Source organism: Aethalodelphis obliquidens, unplaced genomic scaffold (assembly GCF_003676395.1).
Source record: "Aethalodelphis obliquidens isolate GAN/ISIS:26980383/991018 unplaced genomic scaffold, ASM367639v1 scaffold3, whole genome shotgun sequence".
Taxonomy (NCBI): Eukaryota; Metazoa; Chordata; class Mammalia; order Artiodactyla; family Delphinidae; genus Aethalodelphis; species Aethalodelphis obliquidens.
The window spans coordinates 24,696,917-24,718,222 of NW_020837947.1; the positions used below are offsets into that span (position 1 = coordinate 24,696,917).

General features: G+C 39.3%; 1 protein-coding gene across 1 annotated transcript in view; it reads right to left on the reverse strand.

Annotated features, from left to right (window-relative positions):
- The window catches only part of ECT2L (epithelial cell transforming 2 like), a 65,976-nt gene that overhangs the window by 22,453 nt on the left and 22,217 nt on the right, over positions 1 to 21,306 (reverse strand). The window contains 12 exon segments of the mRNA XM_027080505.1: positions 1,488 to 1,591; positions 3,358 to 3,540; positions 5,109 to 5,142; positions 5,144 to 5,202; positions 10,998 to 11,160; positions 12,868 to 13,132; positions 14,096 to 14,264; positions 15,071 to 15,226; positions 15,229 to 15,324; positions 19,078 to 19,114; positions 19,116 to 19,173; positions 19,175 to 19,225. Coding sequence (XP_026936306.1) covers positions 1,488 to 1,591; positions 3,358 to 3,540; positions 5,109 to 5,142; positions 5,144 to 5,202; positions 10,998 to 11,160; positions 12,868 to 13,132; positions 14,096 to 14,264; positions 15,071 to 15,226; positions 15,229 to 15,324; positions 19,078 to 19,114; positions 19,116 to 19,173; positions 19,175 to 19,225 — 1,375 coding nt within the window.

The window sequence follows — 21,306 nt, forward strand, 5'->3', positions numbered from 1 at the left end:
ACTCCCAAATTTGGTTGCCTCTCTGACTGTAGGTTTGAGCACCACCAAAATTATATCATACAAGGTTATTTTAAAATAATTTGACGGTAATAAGTACCATGAACCTACACCAAACATGTTGACTAATTCGTTGGTGTTTGGGGACGGTGCGGAGAATTTCAGGGCCTCAGGATCACCCCTGTAAACGTCTCTGATCATATTATCAGCAAAGTTTTCCAGGGCCTTTACCACTGAGCTGCCTGAGGATTGGCTAGTGCAGTGGGGAGCTGAGTCTTCAGGGAAGAAATTCATGGCTAACGGCAACTCCCCAGGGTTCTCACTGGACAGCGTACCCAGGAGATGTCTGGTGCTTGCCCAGGAAGCCAAGTTGAAACCACGATAGATAAGGAGAGAGTGTCCAAAGACGTCGTTAAAGCACCCACAAAGTGGAATTACTCCAGTGAGAGGGAAGGATTTGAGAATTTTTCCTTGGAAAACTAGAGACCTTACACAGCATCAGGTGTGTTAATATCGCCTCATACTCCTGTCCTATTCTCAACTGCCTCTGAACTGAGCACTGCATACAACTGTCCCTCCGTATCCACGGAGATTGGCTCCAGGATCCCGGCAGGTGCCAAAATTCTCGGGTATTCAAGTCTCTTATGTAAAATGGTGTACTACTTGCATGTAACCTAGGACATCCTCCCGTATACTTTAAATCATCTATTACTTAACACCTCGTACAATGTTAATAGTTGTCAGTGCACAGCCCAATTCAAGTTTTGCTTTTTGGAACTTTCTGGAATATTTTTCCCCTATATTTTCCACATGTGGTTAGTTGTCCTAGGATGCAGGACCCATAGGTGCAGAATCCACGGATACGTATGGCTGACTGTATTTTATTTTCCTATAACCTTGCCATGGTCTTGGGGCAGAGTGTGTTCTGTACACTGCCTCTACTCACTGTGTCCTGGTATGTGGACTGACCTTTGTAGAAAAGCGTTCAAGATTTGTTTCTGATGAAAATGCTTCTTCAGGCTTTCCCCCATGCCTCTGCCCAACCAAATTACTGATTTGCTTATTTCTGTTCTTGTGTTCTCTTTCCTCTCTTATCTAGCCTTCCTTGCCCTTCATCTTTTTATATCTGATTCCACACTTTCTCAGGTTTTCTGCCATAATTGTTTTAACTGTTGAATAATGTTTATGTGAAATATAAGCCACTAAACGTGTTTTTTAAAGCCACTTCTGACTGAAATTAATCACAAGACAGAAAACAGTGCGTCATGTGATCAACTTTAACTTATCGAGATTTTTCCTATATGTCTATTTTATGCAGCTAATACATCTTGGGTTCAGAATCTCTCAGTGGCTTTTTTTCATAAATTGATGCATTTTCTCTGAGGAATTGCATCCCAGAGGGATAAACTGGTAAAAAACAATAAATGCAAACTAAAAATTTATTTAACGTTGGGGTTTTTGTACTTTGTTTTATTCAAAGGAACACTTACAGAATTTTCTTTTGAAAGTTCAATCAGTCCCTCTGCCAGAGCTTGTATAATTTCTCGGTTATTCAGAATGTTAGCCATACTCATGGTGTCAGATACAAATTGCCCTGAAAATATAAGGTGATAGGCCTATAATTAAAATATGTAAGAGATATGATCAAGAAGAAAACTCAGTCCTCACAGTTGCTTGTTGGTGGATAAAAACGCAGACTAAGAATAAAAATTCTACTATGCCATGTTATCTACCATGATAAAGTAGAAAAAGAGCAAAAGCATCTAGATGTGTAGCGTATAGAACATACCCACCCTGACAAAGCTGGTATTGAATGAAATCTGTAAATTGGACAAGGAAAGAACATGTGAAAAAAAACCTTATAAAGTTTAGATTCTCAATTCCACCAAAAACGCTTCCATATTCTGCATTAACTTTGTGCTCAAATCCGTAAATATTTTAAGTCCATAGGGAATAACATACAAACATACATACACAGACATCTTCTACATTTTAAAAATATTTTGAAAAACTTGCATTTATTTGAAAAACAACCTTTTTTCCATTTGACTTTTCATTGCTTATGACCTACATGACATACTTCTATCATTCCTCTTGCCACTTTTCTTTCTAGTCCTTAATATCTGTGAAAGAACCAGGAAAAATAATTTCTCCTTGTTTATAGCCTCATAACTTTTAAAATGCTGGTTGAACATCTACTAAACGTGGTAGAGTTAAAACCAAGAAGACAGGGCTTCCCTGGTGGCACAGTGGTTGAGAGTCCGCCTGCCGACGCAGGGGACACAGGTTCGTGCCCCGGTCTGGGAAGATCCCACATGCCGCGGAGCGGCTGGGCCCGTGAACCATGGCCGCTGAGCCTGCGCGTCCGGAGCCTGTGCTCCGCAACGGGAGAGGCCACAACAGTGAGAGGCCCACGTACCGCAAAAAAACAAAACAAAACAAAACAACAACAAAAAAAGCCTAGAAAACCAAGAAGACAAATCCCTGCTTTGGAGACCTTTGTGTAAAAAGATGTAGGCATATGTTGACATAAAATATCCCCATGCATATTTGTGTGTTACAGCTCTTGTGTAGACGGTAATTATGTTAACAGATGTCAAATAAGGAGCAGGGCAGGGGAAGGGAAGAAGCAAGGCATATGACTTGATTGGTACCGTGCTTCAGTGACATGTGAAGAGTTAGGGAAAAATGAGTAGGCAGTTAAAGACACAGGAGAAACCTATTTAAATAGGTGGGCTTTGTTTGTTTGTTTGTTTTAAAATACTTCATTTTAAAGAACTGACTGGTTTAGATGAAGATCTAAAGTTGAAACAGGAAATGGTTTCCAAAAGACGTTCTTGTGATAATTGGATCATGAGTATGACGTGTAAATTAGAAAACACATTCAGTGATGTCCGATAGGCTTGTCCATGGAGCCCATCACCAAATTAAATATTTTAGATAGAAAATAAATAGAACTTAATTATAGAACAATTTAAGTCATGGGTGCTGTGGTCTAAGAGATGCTTAATTGGGATGTTGGCAATTAACTTTTAGAGCAAATTGTAGAGGGAAATGGACCGAACTCTCTGGCTTAGCAAACAGTGAATTTTGCCTAGGTAAACAATTGACTGACACAGAATTAATAAGATGGTAAAATTTGAACCCAGGAACTAGCTTCAGCATTTTGAAGATGAATATATTTTTTCTTAGTGGATATTCATGATATTTTGAAAGGAGATATGAAAAACAAAGGGAATAAAGTTTTACCAAAGATGCTTAAGACTCAACTTTTACTTGTGCATTCCTACACTTGTATTCACTCTGGATGTGTAACAGGCTTCAAAATTAAGCTGCAACAGAAGTAGCAAGAGTTCTTACCTGTCATCCTGCCACTTACGTTCTTCTGCAACTCCTTGAAGAGAGGACTTAGCTGTTGCCTTACTGATTTCAAGGTGTCTTCCAGGAAGTCAGTGAGGCTGGACCATGTCTGCAGCTTTGATTCGCTGAAGTAGGTGGAAGGGGGCACCTTTTCCCACTGCCGTCCCAGCCAGTCACTAAGAACTGACATTATTTTCTCCTTTTAGCATCGCAGACTTAAGCTCAGATGAAAGAATTCTTCCTGTTTACAGTATGAAAAAAAACTTAATTGCATTTATATCAGGCTTATTATCCTTTCTCATTAGAAGACTAAGATAAACACCCATAGTCTGCTTTCAAAGGTAAAATTAGAAACGCAAAAAGGATGCAATGAATAATTTCAAGTGCCTATCTACTCTTTGATGGATAAGGCTGACATGTTATACTGTATTTGAAATAAAAAATTAAATAGCTGCTGGATTTTTGCATCAGAGAGCAGAATAGACATCCAAGTAAGGATATACAATTGTATGTTTACATCCTAAAAATAAAAATACAGAAAACCCCCCCTCTGCCTGGTTTCCCCATCGTGTCATCCAAAGTCATCCCCATTGTAGCCAAGCCTGTATCTTGTTTACATCATGTCAAGCTACTCTTTCTCTACAAATATCTCTACAAGACTGTACTGGGTGCTTAAGAAAGTTCCTCTCCTTGAAAATCAGTGACTGAATGATACAGGACCAAGTGAAATTTGATTTTCTGTCCTAAATGGACAGTTTGATTCTTCTCCCCACATTTTTTGCTGATAAACGTGAAAGTATTTGTAACATATTCTTCTAGAAGGAGAAGAAGAAGAGTGGGAAAAGGAGGAAAAGGAGACAGAGGAGGAAAAAAAGAAGAAAACCTGTTTTATAAACAGCAGTGTCTGCACCCTGCTGTCTCTGCAAGGCTGATTCCTCCCTGCTTGGGGCCAAGTATGCTCTCATTGGATGATGGTGCTATATAAACTAAAATTAACAAACACTTCTGCTACAAAACCATATTAGGTCGATGTGCTTTTTGTTGTATCTATATGGAAACTTTTCCCTTACAAGCCTCCCAATCATGCCAGCTTTTCTCAGTCTTGAAAGGCCCTTAGCGTTCAGGATTAGAGAAGCAATGCTTTATATAGTTTTACATCACTCTGAGTCCTCTTTGATAGAAGGTGAGGGATTTTTGAAGGGGTAAATGATTAACATTATTATAGCAAAGCAATTTGGCTCTCTCTGTTCGTCAGCCTATGTTACATTTTGATCCAACAGTTGCAGCTTTAGTATCTAAGTGAAATTTTGCTCTCAGGTGTATTTTACCTTTGTTCTTCCTCCCGGATAATGAAACTTGAGCTGGCCCCTTCACCATCTCTTTATAGCTGGAATTCATTTTTCCAAATGAAAGCACATTGATAATGTTTTACTAAGAAAAATTGTTCTCTGTATTTATTATTTCTCTAAATCAGCTACTATACATCTTTGTTTAACTGTTAAAGCTGGTGTTCTCAATGGAGTTTTTGCAAGTGATGGTTTGAAGCAAATATTTGCAGTAATAATCCCCTTCTGAGCAATAATAATCCCCTCTGAGTGATGAGAAATGACCTAGTTTGGGAAGTGACAGCATTCCTTCAGAGAGGAATGAACCATCGCCAGAACCAGGATTATGAGCTGTGCTTTGTCGTTGGTGATCCTGGAGTTGGTGGCTGTCATTGGGCACGGTGGTCAGTGCCCATATTCCCTTACTGTGTTGGTACAAGACGGTGGCAATCCCAGTGGGGGGCGGTCAGTAACGTGCCAGTCAGTTGAGACAGCTGAGAAAGAACTTCTGTTCCTGCCTCTGCACAGCCAAAAATACTTTCATGAGTTTGCTCACAGGTTTTGCCATAAACAGTTAAATATTTCTTAGAAGCACTAATGAGCTGGCCAAGAAAGGCCACTTGTAGGTCTTGTCTTCAATTCAAATCCCTCATGGAAGAGTCCATCAGCACTTTGCAGTTCACCCCTAAGTGCTGAAGTCCAGACACTTCATTCAGGAGGACTGACAACAGGTTGGAGAAAGAGGCGAGAAGTTTGACCTGGTGCTAATTTTCAAATTTGGAATTCTCAGGCCAAAGACAGAGAAAAGTCTACATATATTTTCTAAAATAGTCTGATTCAAAGAAGTCTCGTTGTAAGGGGACAGATTTAAAACTGTTAAACACATAATGGAATACAATGGTCAAATTTTAGCATTAATTTTACCCCTTCTTTGGTGACACAGCATATAGATCGAACTACTTCAAATAAAACTATAGGGTAATATATTTGAATTCTTTGTGGTCTAGGAGTAAATAATTACTCCAACTTGTTTCAGTTGCTTGCAACGAGATGGTAGTTGCTCAAAGGTCGGGGTGTCTCTCACTTATTGGTGTCTAATGTTTTCGCTGACAAATAGATCAGTGAAGTTAAAGAGCATTCATAAGTGTACCTACACATATGTAGTCAATTGATTTCAACAAAGATGCAAATGAAACCCACTGGGAAAAGGATGGTCTTTACAAGGAATGGTGCTGAAATAATTTGATAGATGGCCACATGTGTTTAAAAAAAAAAAACTTCAATCTATACCTTGTGTTCTATTTAGAAAAAGCATAAATCAAATGGATCACAAACCCAAATTTCAAACTTAAGACTATAAACAATTTAGGAGAAAACACAGAAGTGACCTTGGTTAGGTAGAGTTTTTAGATATGACATCAAAAGCATGATTTATAAAACTTAAAGACTGATAAATTTGACTTTATCGAAATTAAGAATTACTTGTCTTCAAAAGAAACTGTTCAGAGAAGGAAAAGATAAGCCATAGACTGGGAGAAAATATTTGCAAACAACTTTTCCAGAATATACAAGGATCTCTCAGTAAAAAACAAAAAAACCTAATTTTTAAAATGAGCAAAAGATTTGAACAGACACTTCACCAAGGAAGACAAATGGCAAATAAGCACATGGAAAGATGCTCAGCGTCATTAGTCATTAGAGAAAATACAAATTAAAACTACAGTGAGATACCACGACACACCCAATTTGAATGGCTCAGATTAAGAAGACTGACCCTACCAAGTGCTGGGCAGCTGGAGTGGAAATATAAAATGACACAACCACTTTGGAAAACAGTTTAGCTTTTCTTTTTTTTTTTCCTAAAGTTAAACATACACCTATCATATGACCCATTCATTCCACTCCTAGGTATTTTCCCAAGAGAAATGAAAGCGTATGTTCACAGCAGCTTTACTTGTAAAAGCCCCAAACTGGAAAGAACTCAAATATCTATCAACAGGTGAATGGAACAAGTTGTGGTATATCAATACAATATAATCATTCCCAGCAGTAAAAAGGAATGAACAATTGATAACAGCATGAAGTGGATGAATCTAAAATAATTATTTGGAGTGAAGGAAGCCTGACAAAAATGCATGCATACTGTATGATTCCATTTATGGAAAATTCTATAAAGTGCAAACTAATATATTGTGCAATCAGTGGTTACCTCAGGTTGGAGTGGAGAAGCAGAGTGAGAAATTGCAAAGTGGCAGGAGGAAACTTTGGGGGACGATGAATGTGTTAATTATCTTGATTGGTTTATGGTTTCACATAGTGTGTAGACAGACATATGTCAAAATTTACCAAATTAGGGACTTCCCTGGTGGCACAGTGGTTAAGAATCCTCCTGCCAATGCAGGGGGACACAGGTTCGATCCCTGGGCCGGGAAGATCCCACATGCTGAGGAGCCACTAAGCCCATGTGCCACAACTACTGAGCCTGTGCTCTAGAGCCCACGAGCCACAACTACTAAAGCAAGCGTGCCTAGAGCCCATGCTCCGCAACAAGAGAAGCCCGCACACCGCAATGGAGAATAGCCCCTGCTTACCGCAACTGGAGAAAGCCCGAGTGCAGCAACGAAGACCCAACACAGCCAAAAATAAATTAATAAATAAATAAAAATTTAAAAATCACTTAAAAAATTTATCAAATTACACACTTGAAATACTGTATATCAATTGTACCTTAATAAAGCTGTTTAAACAATTTAAGTAACGCCGAGAAAGATGAGTTTTAGGTGTCTGGCTTACGCAGTAACTGGTGAATGATATCTTAAGTGAGGAATCCTGGGGGAGGGGGAGGTTTGTGCTGGGAGGCAATCACGAGTCTGCTGTAGGCGTGTGAACTCTGAGATGCCCATGAGCCATGCAAGCTAAACACCCACATGAAGATGTCGAGTAAAGGCTACATATGAGTGCCGCTGAGAGATTTTAGAGCTGGAGACGTAAGTTTGGGAGTCTTCAGCATCCAGGTTGAATGTAGAGTCATAGGAATAAATGAGGCTCCCTAGGGGGAGAGTGTAGTCATGGAAAGGATGCGAGCCCGAGATCAAGTCCGGGACACATTTAAGGGTCTTGAGGAGGAGAAGTGGGAGCCAGCAAAGGAGTCTGAGAGGAAAGAGACCCCTGAGGTAGGAGGCAAACAAGGAGAGGGTAGTATTGGGGAAAGCACGGGAAGAAGAAGAGTTTCCAGAAGTCTTCATCCTCCTCGAATGCCGCTGAGAGGTCAAGGCCCGGTAAGGATGGAGAAGGGACCGTCGGATTTGGGCACATGAGAGTCACTTATAGTTTTCCCAAAGTGATTTCAGCAGAAGGAGACCACTTGGACGAGCTTGAGGGGTGAGGGAGAGGTGAGGAAGGTGGAGGCAGTCAGCTAGACCAGCGGTTCTCCAAGGGTGGCCCCCGGGTTAAGCAGCATTGGCGTCACCTGGGAACGTGTTAGAAATGCAAATTCTCAGTCCCTGTGCCAGACCTACTGAATCCGAAACTCTAGGCTGGGACCCAGCAATGCGGATTGTAACAAGCCCTCTGTGAGTCAAATACACGTGAAAATTTTGAGAACCACTGGTATAGTCCACTCAAAAATTGGTGAGACAAAGTTTACGGTCTCTCTTTTTGGTGGGGGGGAGCGAGAGGGGAGGAGCTACTACAGGTGTTCTTGATTTGATAGGAATAATCCAATAAAGAAAGGGGACTGAGGCTGTGGGAGAGGATTTGAGCATAGGAGTGACGTCTTGGGAAGGTGAAAGGCGATGTGTTTACAGAGTCCAAGCGGAGTTGATGTTTGATTCGAGCAGGGGTGCTTCTTCCATCGTAACAGAAGGGAAGACAGAATGAAGGTAAGAGGTGGGATAGGTGGTGGATTTTGTGGTGGGCGGTAAATTAAGGAGTTTCCTTAGGGAAGTAAAAGGTGAAATCAAGTGAGAGAATTATTGAAAGATTGACTAAAGGAGAGAAGGGGGCTTCCCTGGTGGCGCAGTGGTTGAGAGTCCGCCTGCCCATGCAGGGGACATGGGTTTGTGCCCCGGTCCGGGAAGATCCCACATGCCGCGGAGCAGCTGGGCCCGTGAGCCATGGCCGCTGAGCCTGTGCGTCCGGAGCCTGTGCTCCGCAACGGGAGAGACCACAACAGTGAGAGGCCCGCGTACCGCAAAAAAAAAAAAAAAAAAAAGGAGAGAAGGGACATCATAGTCATTTTAAGAGTGGGGAAACGAATTTACCAAGGAAATGTGATAGGATTGCTTATCAGAGCTGCAGTCCCATTTGATATTTATGCCATTAAAGTTAGATCAGTAAGAACAGTTGTATTACTCTTTCCAACAGTCTTCAGCTGCTTTAGTACAGGCAGGCATAGATTATGCAGATGGTTGTGTTTTAACCAGCATTGGGACTTAGCCAAATGAGCTGGGATTTGGCCAGGAGAAAAAGAAACAAAGAAGTTCAGATTCTTTGCAAGAGAGTAATGATAATGACGAACCATTAAATCCAAGTTTAATGAGGAAGGAACCAACGTCGAAGCCATGGTGATAGAGAGTGAAAAAGTGGGAGTGTGTGCATTGGAGTCCTCAGACGAAGAACTGATAGAGTGGGAATACTTGAGTATATGATTTGGAAGTTGTACTCGGAGAGACAAATGCTTGAGATCAAGATTTCAGAGGTGATACAGCTACCGGGGAGGACAAGCTCAAGAGTGATGTCTGAGGTGGTGGGAAAGAGATTTGTGACTGAGAAGCCTGGGCCTTCTGACTGAACCAGGGGCTCGATGGTTCACCCAGGTGGAAATTATACTTGCCACGAAGTTCAGCGATGATTTTGGAGCCCAGAATGGCGGTGGGAAATCCATTGTTTGAAGACCATTAAGTTTCACTTGATTCACTTGATTCAATTCACTTGATTCACTTCACATTAAGTTTCATTTTTGTGTCACCAAATCTATTATTCTTTTCCCTTTTCACCCTCATTCTCTCGGCCTTTGAATACTTTACTTTCCCTCATCCTTTCTTCTTTTCCAAAACAAATTTTAGAAAATTTGTTTTGCTCTCATTTTAAAAGTAACACTAGTTCACTACAGAAAATAGAGGCAAATAAAAGAGATAAAAGAAAAAGGAAAAAAAAAAAGAAAGGAAAACTCACTCATCCAACTATTGTTAGCATGTTGGTATACATCCTTCCAAACCCCTTTTATACACACACACCACCACCACCCTCCCCGACACATACACGGGATTTAAGCATTGGGATCACACCTTCCATATTCTTTGTAACTTACTCTTTTCAAACTGATTTTAAAAGTAGGAAATTTGAAAAACACATCCAGAAATAGATGGTGTTAAGAGTTTGCTATATTTCCTCCTAGAGTTTTCTATGCCTATTTTCTACCTAGTTGAGATTATATAATTGTAGTAACTGTAAAAAAAAAATTTTTTTTTACAATAATTTATACTTTGTTTTCCTTTAAACTCCTTTCTATCCTTTTGCTTTTTCCTTTGCCTCGTGGAATCCTGCCAGGGTCATGCTTTGTATGTACTGAATAGTTCAGTGAAATCTGAGGATTAAGAACTTTAAAACTCACAGTTCCCTAAGGAGTGGGTAGTAAGAAACAGTTTGAGAAACTTTAATTTCACACTCCCTCTCCTCTGCTTGATTAAAAAAACAACAAAAACAGACAAACAAAAAAACATAGCCCATGAGTCCATGAATACAGAGCTTTTATTTAACAGATATCTGTTAAATATGGCTGATATTAGACAGGTAGGCACTTAAGATTATCAGCTACCACACATCTCTACAAGGCACTCCACCATTTTTAATACTCAGAAGAAACAGAAATACATTTCCTGGCTGGCTCTTGCCACTAGTGACTTTATTTCTTTAGGGACAGTTACTCTGACCACTAACCCTGATGCCCTTTCCCCCTAAATACCTGAGTATGTGAAGTATAAAGAGAAAAAAAATAAATGTGACTGAATCATTTGAACTGACGGCATTTTTTTTTTCTTTTTTTTTTTGCATTACGCGGGCCTCTCACTGCTGTGGCCTCTCCCGTTGAGGAGCACAGGCTCCGGACGCGCAGGCCCAGCGGCCATGGCTCACGGGCCCAGCCGCTCCGCGGCATGTGGGATCTTCGCGGACCGGGGCACGAACCCGTGTCCCCTGCATCGGCAGGCGGACTCCCAACCACTGCGCCACCAGGGAAGCCCGAACTGACGGCGTTTTATAAATCCACAAAATACCATCACAAGGTAGGTATGACCACTACCTCTCAAAACTGACCTGATGCTCCGTGTCGTACAAAGAGGTCCACGTGGCCCCCTTCTTCTCCAGGGGCCACATAGCTTCCTAATTTCTCCCAGAAGTCTCTCACTTCAGGCCTCAGTAAACTTTTAATACCAATTTTATAGCCTGAGGGGGGAAAGATAAAAATGTCATATCTGCTCTAACACTGTTCACCACCATCTAGAAAATGAAACAAGAGCTGTAGGAACCAAAGCCCATTACTTTAGAACACTTATTAATAAATTAAAAACAGTGAATATGTAATCTGTGATTTTTAAAGACTATTGTTTTTCTTCAAAAGCTATAGGAGGAATATTTCCCATTCATTGGTTCCTTTTTAAATTATTTTGTTTCTTTTCTAAGGGGAAATTTAAGTGCATTTGTACCTTCACCACTCAGAGAGAAATACTAACAAATTATTTTCCTCTAGCTTTTTTCCTTGTACACACCCATGCACAGAGACATATATACTGCTTTTAAAAATAATAAAATCGAGATCATACAATTTTGTAATGGACTTCTTAAAAAGATTTTGGGGGCTTCCCTGGTGGCGCAGTGGTTGAGAGTCCGCCTGCCGATGCAGGGGACACGGGTTCGTGCCCCGGTCCGGGAAGATCCCACATACTGCGGAGCAGCTGGGCCCATGAGCCATGGCCGCTGAGCCTGCACGTCCGGAGCCTGTGCTCCGCAACGGGAGAGGCCACACAGTGAGAGGCCCGTGTACCACAAAAAAAAAAAAAAGAAAAGAAAAGATTTTGTTTTCCTCTTAATTATGAATTTTCAAATGATCAATGTTGATAAATATTTCCCATTTAAATAAATATTAAAACCACTGTTCTTTTAATTCAACAACCAAATAAACCTTTCATTGTGATATAGTTAATTCATTAGCAGCAGACAGGTTGGAAAGTCATTGAAGGCATTGATTTTTCCCAAAACTTCATGCCACTTTCTGGAGGTCACAGTTCAACTGAATAGAGAACCGCCACATGGTTACATTCTGGTTTTTACCTAAACCTCCATTACATTCATAGTCAAATAAGTAATTATGGCATAGTCTTATGTAAAGAAGACAAATAGGAGAATGGACTCATTTGATTCCAGTTTATTCACCCTAACTCTGTCACCAGTTATCCTCTGTGCCCAGCATTATGCATTTTTTTTTTTTTGCATTATGCATTTTTAAACATTAGAGAAACTATCTGTGGCCCACATGGAGATCAAAACTCTGATCTTGCTTTCATGTGGATCCATTAAGCTAGCCAGTTGTAAATGATCAAAGTCAATTCCTAGATGCCCAAAAAGAACAGTGATTTCATACCTTGACAGCAACCATTTTGTTACAAATAAGAAATTTTTGCAAAAATTTTCTAGGTAAGCCATTGAATGTAGTCTACTAATGCCATCCCTTACATATGTGCTTATTAATGCATGTATATATACACATATATACATACATATATATAAATACATGCTTCCTATGTCTTCTTTGTGCTTCCTTTTTCTTATATTGAAATTTAAAATATATAACTTCATTATAGAAAGCATATTTTCATCTAATGGCACCCTCGTTAAATAGATCACAAAGTAGGATTTCTGACATTTTTCTTTTGAGAGATGGTAGTTACATGATATTATTAAGTTCCTTGGTCATTCCAAAGAAAATTTAAAATAATTTGTGTCACTTTGCTCTTTTAAGGATTAAGTGCAACAAATTTGATTCAGTAAAAATGTATTGGACACCTACTAAATGCAAGGCAGTTTGGGTCTTTAATACTTTTTAAAAAATAATTTTGATTTATGGTTATTTTTATTGCTTCTGATTTTAAAAACTGTTTGGGTCTGTACATTTCCACCTAGATCAGACTGCTTTTCTTTTAGAAGATGAATCATTTTCGTACACATGGTGACCAAAAGATTGCCATACGTCCTCTAGGGGAGATGAAAAAAGACCCGATTCAAAAAAGGACTGGCCTCCTAACACACGCTGTACCTCATATGCAGGAATCCGAGATGATATTAACATGAAGTGTGGCTGGAGAGCATGTGAAGAGCTGCTGTCATTTTTATAAACTCCATGCCAATTTTTCTTTGATAATAAAGGGTAGGAATGGCATCCAAAAACATTGCTTCTGTAGGGAAAAAGGGAGAATAAGTGAAGTTTTGATTTTCTCTTAATTTGACTTTGACAAGTGAGCACCAGTATGTCCTCTGGACATCACTTATCCTGTACAAGGCAAGCAGCCTGAGTACCTCAGTCTCTCCCTGCGGTTTTCAGGGACAGCGGCAAATAGGGCTCCTGGGCAAGTGGGTCCAAAGCTGCCCTCTGGGCCTCTCCTCCTGCATTTGTGGGATGCCAGAAAGGACTCTTGGAACTTACTTTTGTGGGGCACTTAAAACCAATGTAGTGACATACTTAAGGGCTCAAAATGACATTTGTAGAAGGAGCAGTCAAGAGATTTTATTTATTTATTTATTTGCGGTACGCGGGCCTCTCACTGCCGTGGCCTCTCCCGCTGCGCAGTACAGGCTCTGGACACGCAGGCTCAGCGGCCATGGCTCACGGGCCCAGCTGCTCCGCGGCATGTGGGATCTTCCCGGACCGGGGCACGAACCCGCGTCCCCTGCATCGGCAGGCGGACTCTCAACCACTGGGCCACCAGGGAATCCCCAAGAGATTTTAAATTTCCTTAATCACCTGGGCCTCATGATTTTCTGAATAGTGTCCATTCTCTCCACAGTCACCCCTCCCCCATCACCATTCAGCTAGGCTTACTCCTTACAAAAAAATTTCTGGAAAAATGTTACTTCTGCTCAATAACTTTATACAGAAAATACGGTACGTCCACAATATAGCCTCTTTGCGGGGTTAAGAATATTTAAAACGTAAATTTTGAATGTTATGTATCTCCCTCTTCAAGAAGCACGTTTAAGACCACTGTTCTTGAAGATTAAGGAACTATTTCTATTGCTGTTTCATAGGATAAGAGCCATATAATTACACAAGATCCCTGCATGTTAGCTGAATTATTCTAGAATGAATTCTTGGTGTCATAGGATGGTCCTCCACCTTCAGTAGATGGAGGTTTGCTTACCGCTTGGGCAAAGCTTCTAAAGATGCAAACACAAGCTGTTTCTCCAAAGTGTCCTGTAATCCCACTCGATCCCTCACAGTTTGGGAGAGACGTGGTTGGCATTTGGATTCGAACAATCTAGAGCAGCATGTTCCATTCACCCAAGGGGGTCGAACTTTGAACAAATCCTCTGAAAAACAAACAGCAGCAGACTCGGCTGTTTACTTCATGCTTCTCCCAGCCAAGTCTACACAGTTAATGGCATAAAAATAGAGCTGTTCCAAGGCAGTATTCCAGATGGCAGTAATTAGAGCCACTTTTTACACACTCTTTGGTTTTCTTATCCTCTCGGCTGTGTGGCTGCAAGTTACCAGTCACTTCAGGTCAAGAAACAAGCTCAGAGAATAAGCAACTCTTTTCTTGTAGAAACCAGTTCATCAGTTTGTAGGCTTTACCTCATTTTTGGCCTTCTTGGCTTCAAGTAATTTCCCATTTGTTACAATCTCGCAGAGGGTGAGTAAGTGAAAACAAAGATGGGAGAACTCTAATCAGGTTTGCTCATTACCTTTGCACACCGTGTAAATCAGAAGGCTTAGCTCAGAGAGTGTCTCATCCTTACTCCCTTTCCACTTAAAAAAAAAATGTCATTATTCCTGCTTCCGTTTCCATTTTCATTTTTCCTCCTTTTTCACCGATCCTAATTCTTCCGAATTGTCCTGATCCTATTTATTTGCTTTTGCCTGTATTCGTACTTCTCTCTCCTTATTTTTGGTCTCACAGAGGCACTGACATTTGACCTTACATATTTTATCAGAAATCTTTTTGTTTTTCTTAATTAATAGTGAAGAAAAAAAGAGTTTGTCCTGAGATACTTTAGAGAATGCCACTTACAGGCTGTTTCAGAAAGACCTTGCTATCTTCTGTGGGAATTTGTATGTTAATCCATTGGTTTCTACAATACTTGGTTAAGATATAAAGTTGTAAAATGCCACTCACTCTTACGTAGTGCAATTTTCTCCCAAATTATTTTCCTTAGGCACTTTTCTCTTTGCCTCTCCTGTAGTTGCTCATCTTCTGTTTTGGGTTCATTCAGGGTCCCATAAAGAGCTGCGGCTTCCCTAGGGGTTAGCCAATCTAGGTTGGACACACAGCAATGTAATGGTGTTTCCAAGCACCATACTCATTATCTGTTGGTGTATAGGGCAGAAACCATCCAAACTTCATGCATTTGGGCATCCATAAGCAATCCTTCAGAAAAAGAAATGAGAAACATAAGTTACGAGGACCATTTCCCAGTAATAATCTTTTCCAGTACACAGATCATTTTTTCTTATTACATTGAGATTTCTAGTGCAGTTGACTTGCCATCTAAACTTGACTCTGAGAAATAAGAAGCGTACACCTTACTACACAGGAAAAATATTCTTTGATGAACATGTTTATTATATATGAATATATGTATTAGTCATCTTTGTACACTTATTCAATGCTCTCATAGCATTTGGTTACTTGAACCCCAGATTTTGAGAATTCTGCTTCTAGCAATGGTATAGTAGTTTGTCTCAGACCAACCCTCCCACTGGGACCCATATGATATTGCCAATAGGCAACCAGTTTTGAGATATGAAAACTGCAAATTTCATGTAGTTTCATCTAATCAAATATCTAGACAAAATACTATAAAACAATGACTTGAGCTACCAATTCAATAAGGACTTGTGCAACCAAGACCTCAGAGAGGAGGGAAACCCAGAGAGGTAATATCCTGATTTGGCCTCACTTTTCACTTCAAGGCACTTGACAGTTCCAAACTCAGCCTTAAAAGTAAGGCTGAGAAGCAGAGAAGGAAGTTAAGACTGAAAGACTTAGAAGCTGTTAAGAATTTTAGGCATTTTCGCAGGGAAGAGAGGAAACAAATTTAAATTCAGGGCCCACTAAGGGAAATAGCCCTGGTAATGACACTAGGCTTTTAGCTGAATCCTTTTCAGTAAGGATGACAAGGAATTAGACTGAAACTAGCTTTGAAATACTCTCTGATTGAATTTAAGTGAGCAATTCGTAGCCTAACCAAATGCCAGAAGCAAAAGCAAGATCTCTCTGGAGAAAGATAATATCATCTGGCGACTCAAATTATTGCATCGATTTTTTATATTCAATATTTGGTACTCAACCAAAACTATCAGGCACACAAAAAGACAAGAATTGTTTGTTTCTTCTTTTGTTTTTTAATAAATAGAGACCCTCAGAAGATCCAAAAGTTGTAATTATCAGACATGAACTTTAAAAAAGCCCTGTAATTACTATGCCTAAGAAATTAAATTGCTGGGTGGAAAATTTTGGCAAAGTAAGCAAATTGACACTCTAGAACTAAAAAATATAATAGCAAATTTAGAACTCAATGGACCAGTTTAAGAGCGAATTAGAATCCAGCTAAAGAGATAATTCAGAAACTGAAAGCTAGGCCAGAAGAAAAATCCAGACTGAAACACTGAAGGCCAAAATGATGGAAAAGGCACATTAGAGAATATGAAACTTACAGGACATGGTGAATCAATCAAATGTCTTGAAACCCAGGGCTTCCCTGGTGGCGCAGTGGTTGAGAGTCCGCCTGCCAATGCAGGGGACATGGGTTCATGCCCCGGTCCGGGAAGATCCCACATGCCGCGGAGCGGCTGGGCCCGTGAGCCATGGCCACTGAGCCTGCGCATCTGGAGCCTGTGCTCCGCAACGGGAGAGGCCACAACAGTGAGAGGCCCGCGTACCGCAAAAAAACAAAAAACAAAAACAAATGTATTGAAACCCAGAAGAAAAAGAGAGAAAGTGGAGTAAAGGCAATATATGAAGAGATAGCATCTAAGAACTTTGCAAAACTGATAAAAGACATTAAAACCCCCAATTAAAAAATCAATGCAAAATACAAAACAGGATAAATACACACACACACACACACACACACACACACACACACACACACCTCCAGGTACATTGTAATAAAACTGCAGAAAACAAAAGACAGAGAAAAAGATCTTAAAAGCAGCTAGAGAAAACAGAAATATTACCTTTAAAGGACCAAAAATAAAACCCCCTACTTCTCCAAAAAAATTATGAAAGCCAGAGAACAATGGAACATTTTCAAAGTTCTATAAAAAATGAACTGCCAACCTAGAGTTCAAATTCCCAGTGGAAATATCCTTCAAATTTGAAGGTGAAATAAAGACATTTTCAGACAAAAACTAAGAGACTCTGTCAGCAGCAAGCTGCACTAAAAGAAATATTAAAGAGAATTCAGAGGAAAATTGATCCCAAAAGGAAAATCAGAGCTGCAGGAAGGTATAAAGAACAACAGAAAAAGCGGTTACTTCCATGGTGGTGCAGTGGTTAAGAATCTGCCTGCCGATGCAGGGAACACGGGTTTGATCCTTGGTCTGGGAAGATCCCACATGCCACGGAGCACCTAAGCCCGTGCACCACAACTACTGAGCCTGTACTCTAGAGCCTGCGAGCCACAACTGAGCCCGCACGCCACAACTGCTGAAGCTCATGTGCCTGGAGCCTGTGTTCCATAACAAGAGAAGCCACCGCAATGAGAAGCCTGTGCACCACAACAAAGAGTAGCCCCTGCTCGCTGCAACTAGAGAGAAAGCCCACGTGCAGCAACGAAGACCCAATGCAGCCAAAAAATAAATAAGTAAATAAATAATAAAATTACTTAAAAAAAAATAAAGTATATTTTCTGACCACAATGCAACTTTGAAAAAAAAATTTTTTTTGAAGTGGTTACTCATAAATAAATATTAACTATATAAAACAATAGTAGTAAAGCCTTGTGAGGTTAATATATATATTTTTTAATGTGTGTGTATTTTATATACATCTGTATGAGTAAAACTAAAATATTTGAAAACAAAAGCGTACAAACCGAGCAGGGAAGCAGACGGAGTTTAAGAGTTCTGTGCTCCTTGCATTACCTCAGAGGTGCTAAAATAACCCCGGATAAGTGGTGTAATCTCTATGGTAGCCATAAGAGAACTGCTAACGAATTTACAATTAATCTAAAGAATATTTAAGCTAATCCTAAAAGAGACAAGGAGAAAAACAAAATATAAAATAATAAATAAAAATAGTAAAATGTTGGACTTAAGCCCAAATATATCAGTAGTTACATAAATGTGAACAGACTAAATTACCCCAGCTAAAAGTCAAAGATTGTCACCTGTTAAAAGAAAACCACCACCACCATATTCTGTTTACAAGACATGTTCCTTAAATATAAGGACACAGAAAGGTTGAAAGTAAAAAGAGAGGAAACAATATACCATGGGAACACTAAACTTGGATTCATAAATGCTCTAAATCCAGGGCTCACAGTTGCCTTTTGCATGTGGCCCCTCCATGGAGAGCCAAGTATTCTCCAAGATCAGAATCTCAACATAAGCCCATTCTGGAAAGTTTGTATAAGTTAAAGGAGTAAATTATTGACTTGTATTTAAAGTATGTCTACCTTTACATTTCATTAAGTCTTTTAAAAGAAAGAGAGGAGACAAACAGGCCAAATGCAGAGATAATGGCAGAGGATGTAGATCTAGATTTATATTCTTCAACAGAGGTTAGCCAAAGAGGAGCAGTTAAAGTTGTGGTTGTATAGCAATTTTTGAGGTGGGTTATCACGAATAAAACAGTATCATGTAAAAACCAAAGTTTAAGTAATTTTTCACAAAAAAAATGGACTTCTTAACCAAGATAATTAGTTTCTAAATAACTATATTGAGTATTTAAAGATTATTAAAATTACATGAATTATTAGAAGAGTGTATATCCCCCTGACTTATAAAATAAATTACTGTATTTAATTCATCCCCATTTTTTTTCTCTTAAGGGTAAGTTAATTATGGTTCAGATATGCTCAGTTATTATCTTCAGGAAAGGGAGCTACCCCAATCACCTCATTACAGATGACAGCTGCATTTGGGCCCTATTACTAGGAAATGACAAGTGGTAAAGCTGTTCAGTTAAAAATTTCCAGGGCCAGCTGACTTGTGCCAGCTGCACACAAATCTTTTGGAAAGGAGAAGATACATAGAGAAATGAAGCGTGGTAGAGAAATCCACTTTGGCCACTTGCATCCTTTCTGAAAACCAGTCTTGGACAACCCTAAAAAGAAAAATGTAGAAATTTAGTTCAGATCACTAATACCTAAAATTGATTAAAATCCAGTATAAATATTGGTCACTGTTCTTTCTCTAGTGTTCTACCTATTAAAAAATTAAGTCCTAAATAACATAAGGCTAGATTTTTAAGTATCCACTTTCAATGATCCATTCTAAAGAGCAAGATGCATTACAAAAATATCTAAAATCCACAGGGGAAAAAAGTCGGAAATAAACATAGTTGTATGATATAAATCTGGGTTTTTTCCTTTTTCTTTACCCAAATTCAATAAATCAGCAAGTCCTGTCGGCTCTATAGATATATATCCCCCAAATATGTCCCCCATCCCAGCCACTTCTCTCCACCTCCCAGCCTTCACTCTAGTCAGGGCACCTCCACCTCTCTCCTGGGCGGTTGCAGCTGCCTCCTGATTGCCTCCCTGCTTCCACTCCAGTCTTCCTAGAGCCCATTCTCCACACAGCAGCCCAAGTGGTTTATAAAAATGTAAATTAGATAATGTCACTCATGCAAGTAAAACCCTACAGTGACTTCCCAATGCAATTAGAATAAAAACCTATAGCTCCATCACACTTAGTAGTGAAATAGTAAACGCCTTCCTCCTAACAAAGCAAGGTTGACTGCATTCTCTACTTTAACATGGAATAGAGGTTCTAGCCAGTTCAATAAGGAAAGAAAAAAATAATGAAAGGTATACGTATTGGAAAGGGAGCAGCAAACTGTCTCAATTCATGTACCATGTACGTGGAATCTATAAAACAACTATTTAAATTGTTGAACTTATTAATAAAACATTGTTGCTAATTTTCTTTTTTTTTCAAACGTTTATAGAATCTATAGCAACATCCCCTTTTTCATTCCTGATATTACTAATTCACATTTTCTCTCCTTTATCCTTGGTTACTCTTCCTAGGAGTTCATTGATTTTACTACTACTTGTAACAAACCAGCTTTTGTTTTCATAGATTTTCTCTATTGTTTGTTCATTTTCTATTTTATTGATTTCCACTCTTATTTTCATTTCTCTCTTTCTATGTACTTTGGGTGTAATTTGCTATATTTTTCCCCTAGTTTTTTTTTTTTTAATTTAATTATTTTTTACTGTGTTGGGTCTTTGTTACTGCACACAGGCTTTCTCTAGTTGCGGTGAGCATGGGCTACTCTTCGTTGTGGTGTGCGGGCTTGTGGTGGCTTCTTTTGTTGCGGAGCACGGGCCCTAGAGCACGTGGGCTTCAGTAGTTGCAGTGTGTGGGCTCAGTAGTTGCAGTGCACAGGCTTAGTTGCTCCTTCCCAGACCAGGGATCAAACCCGTGTCCCCTGCATTGGCAAGAGGATTCTTAACCACTGTGCCACAAGGGAAGTTCCTCCCCTAGTTTCTTACGGGGGAAGTTGAGATCATTAATTTTAAACGCTTTTTCTCATTAACATAAACATTTACATTATATTGTTTTCCCTCTAAACTGTGCTGCAGACCACATGCTTAGCCATGTTGTATATTCATTGTCATTCAACTTGAAATATTTTCTAATTTCCCTTGTGATTTCTTCTTTGACCATAGGTTATTTATAAGTGCTGTTAGTTTCTAAATGTTTGGGGATTTTCTAGATGTTTTATTTTTATTAATCCCAAAATTTATTGCATTGTTGTTAAAGAATATACTTAATAAGATTTCAACCATTTTGAAATGTATTGAGTCTTAGTTTGTGGACCAGGAAATGAGGTATAAGGGTATAAATGTTACTTTGCTCATAAAAAGAACATATATTTGGAAATTGTTGTGTCTAGTTTCTATAAATGTTAGTTCAAGGTGGATAAGAAGATTGCTCAGTTCTTCTATATTCATACTGATTTTTTTCTTTAGCTCTATTCCATCAGTTTTTGTTTCATGTAATGTGAAACTCTGTTATTTGGTACATAAACATTTATAATTGTTATGACTTCTTGATGAATTGTTACTATTCTTATTATAAAATGTCCATCTCTACCTATCTCTCTGGTAACACTCCTTGTCTTGAAGTCCATTTTGTCTGATATTAATATTGCCATCCTACTTTTATATGCTTACT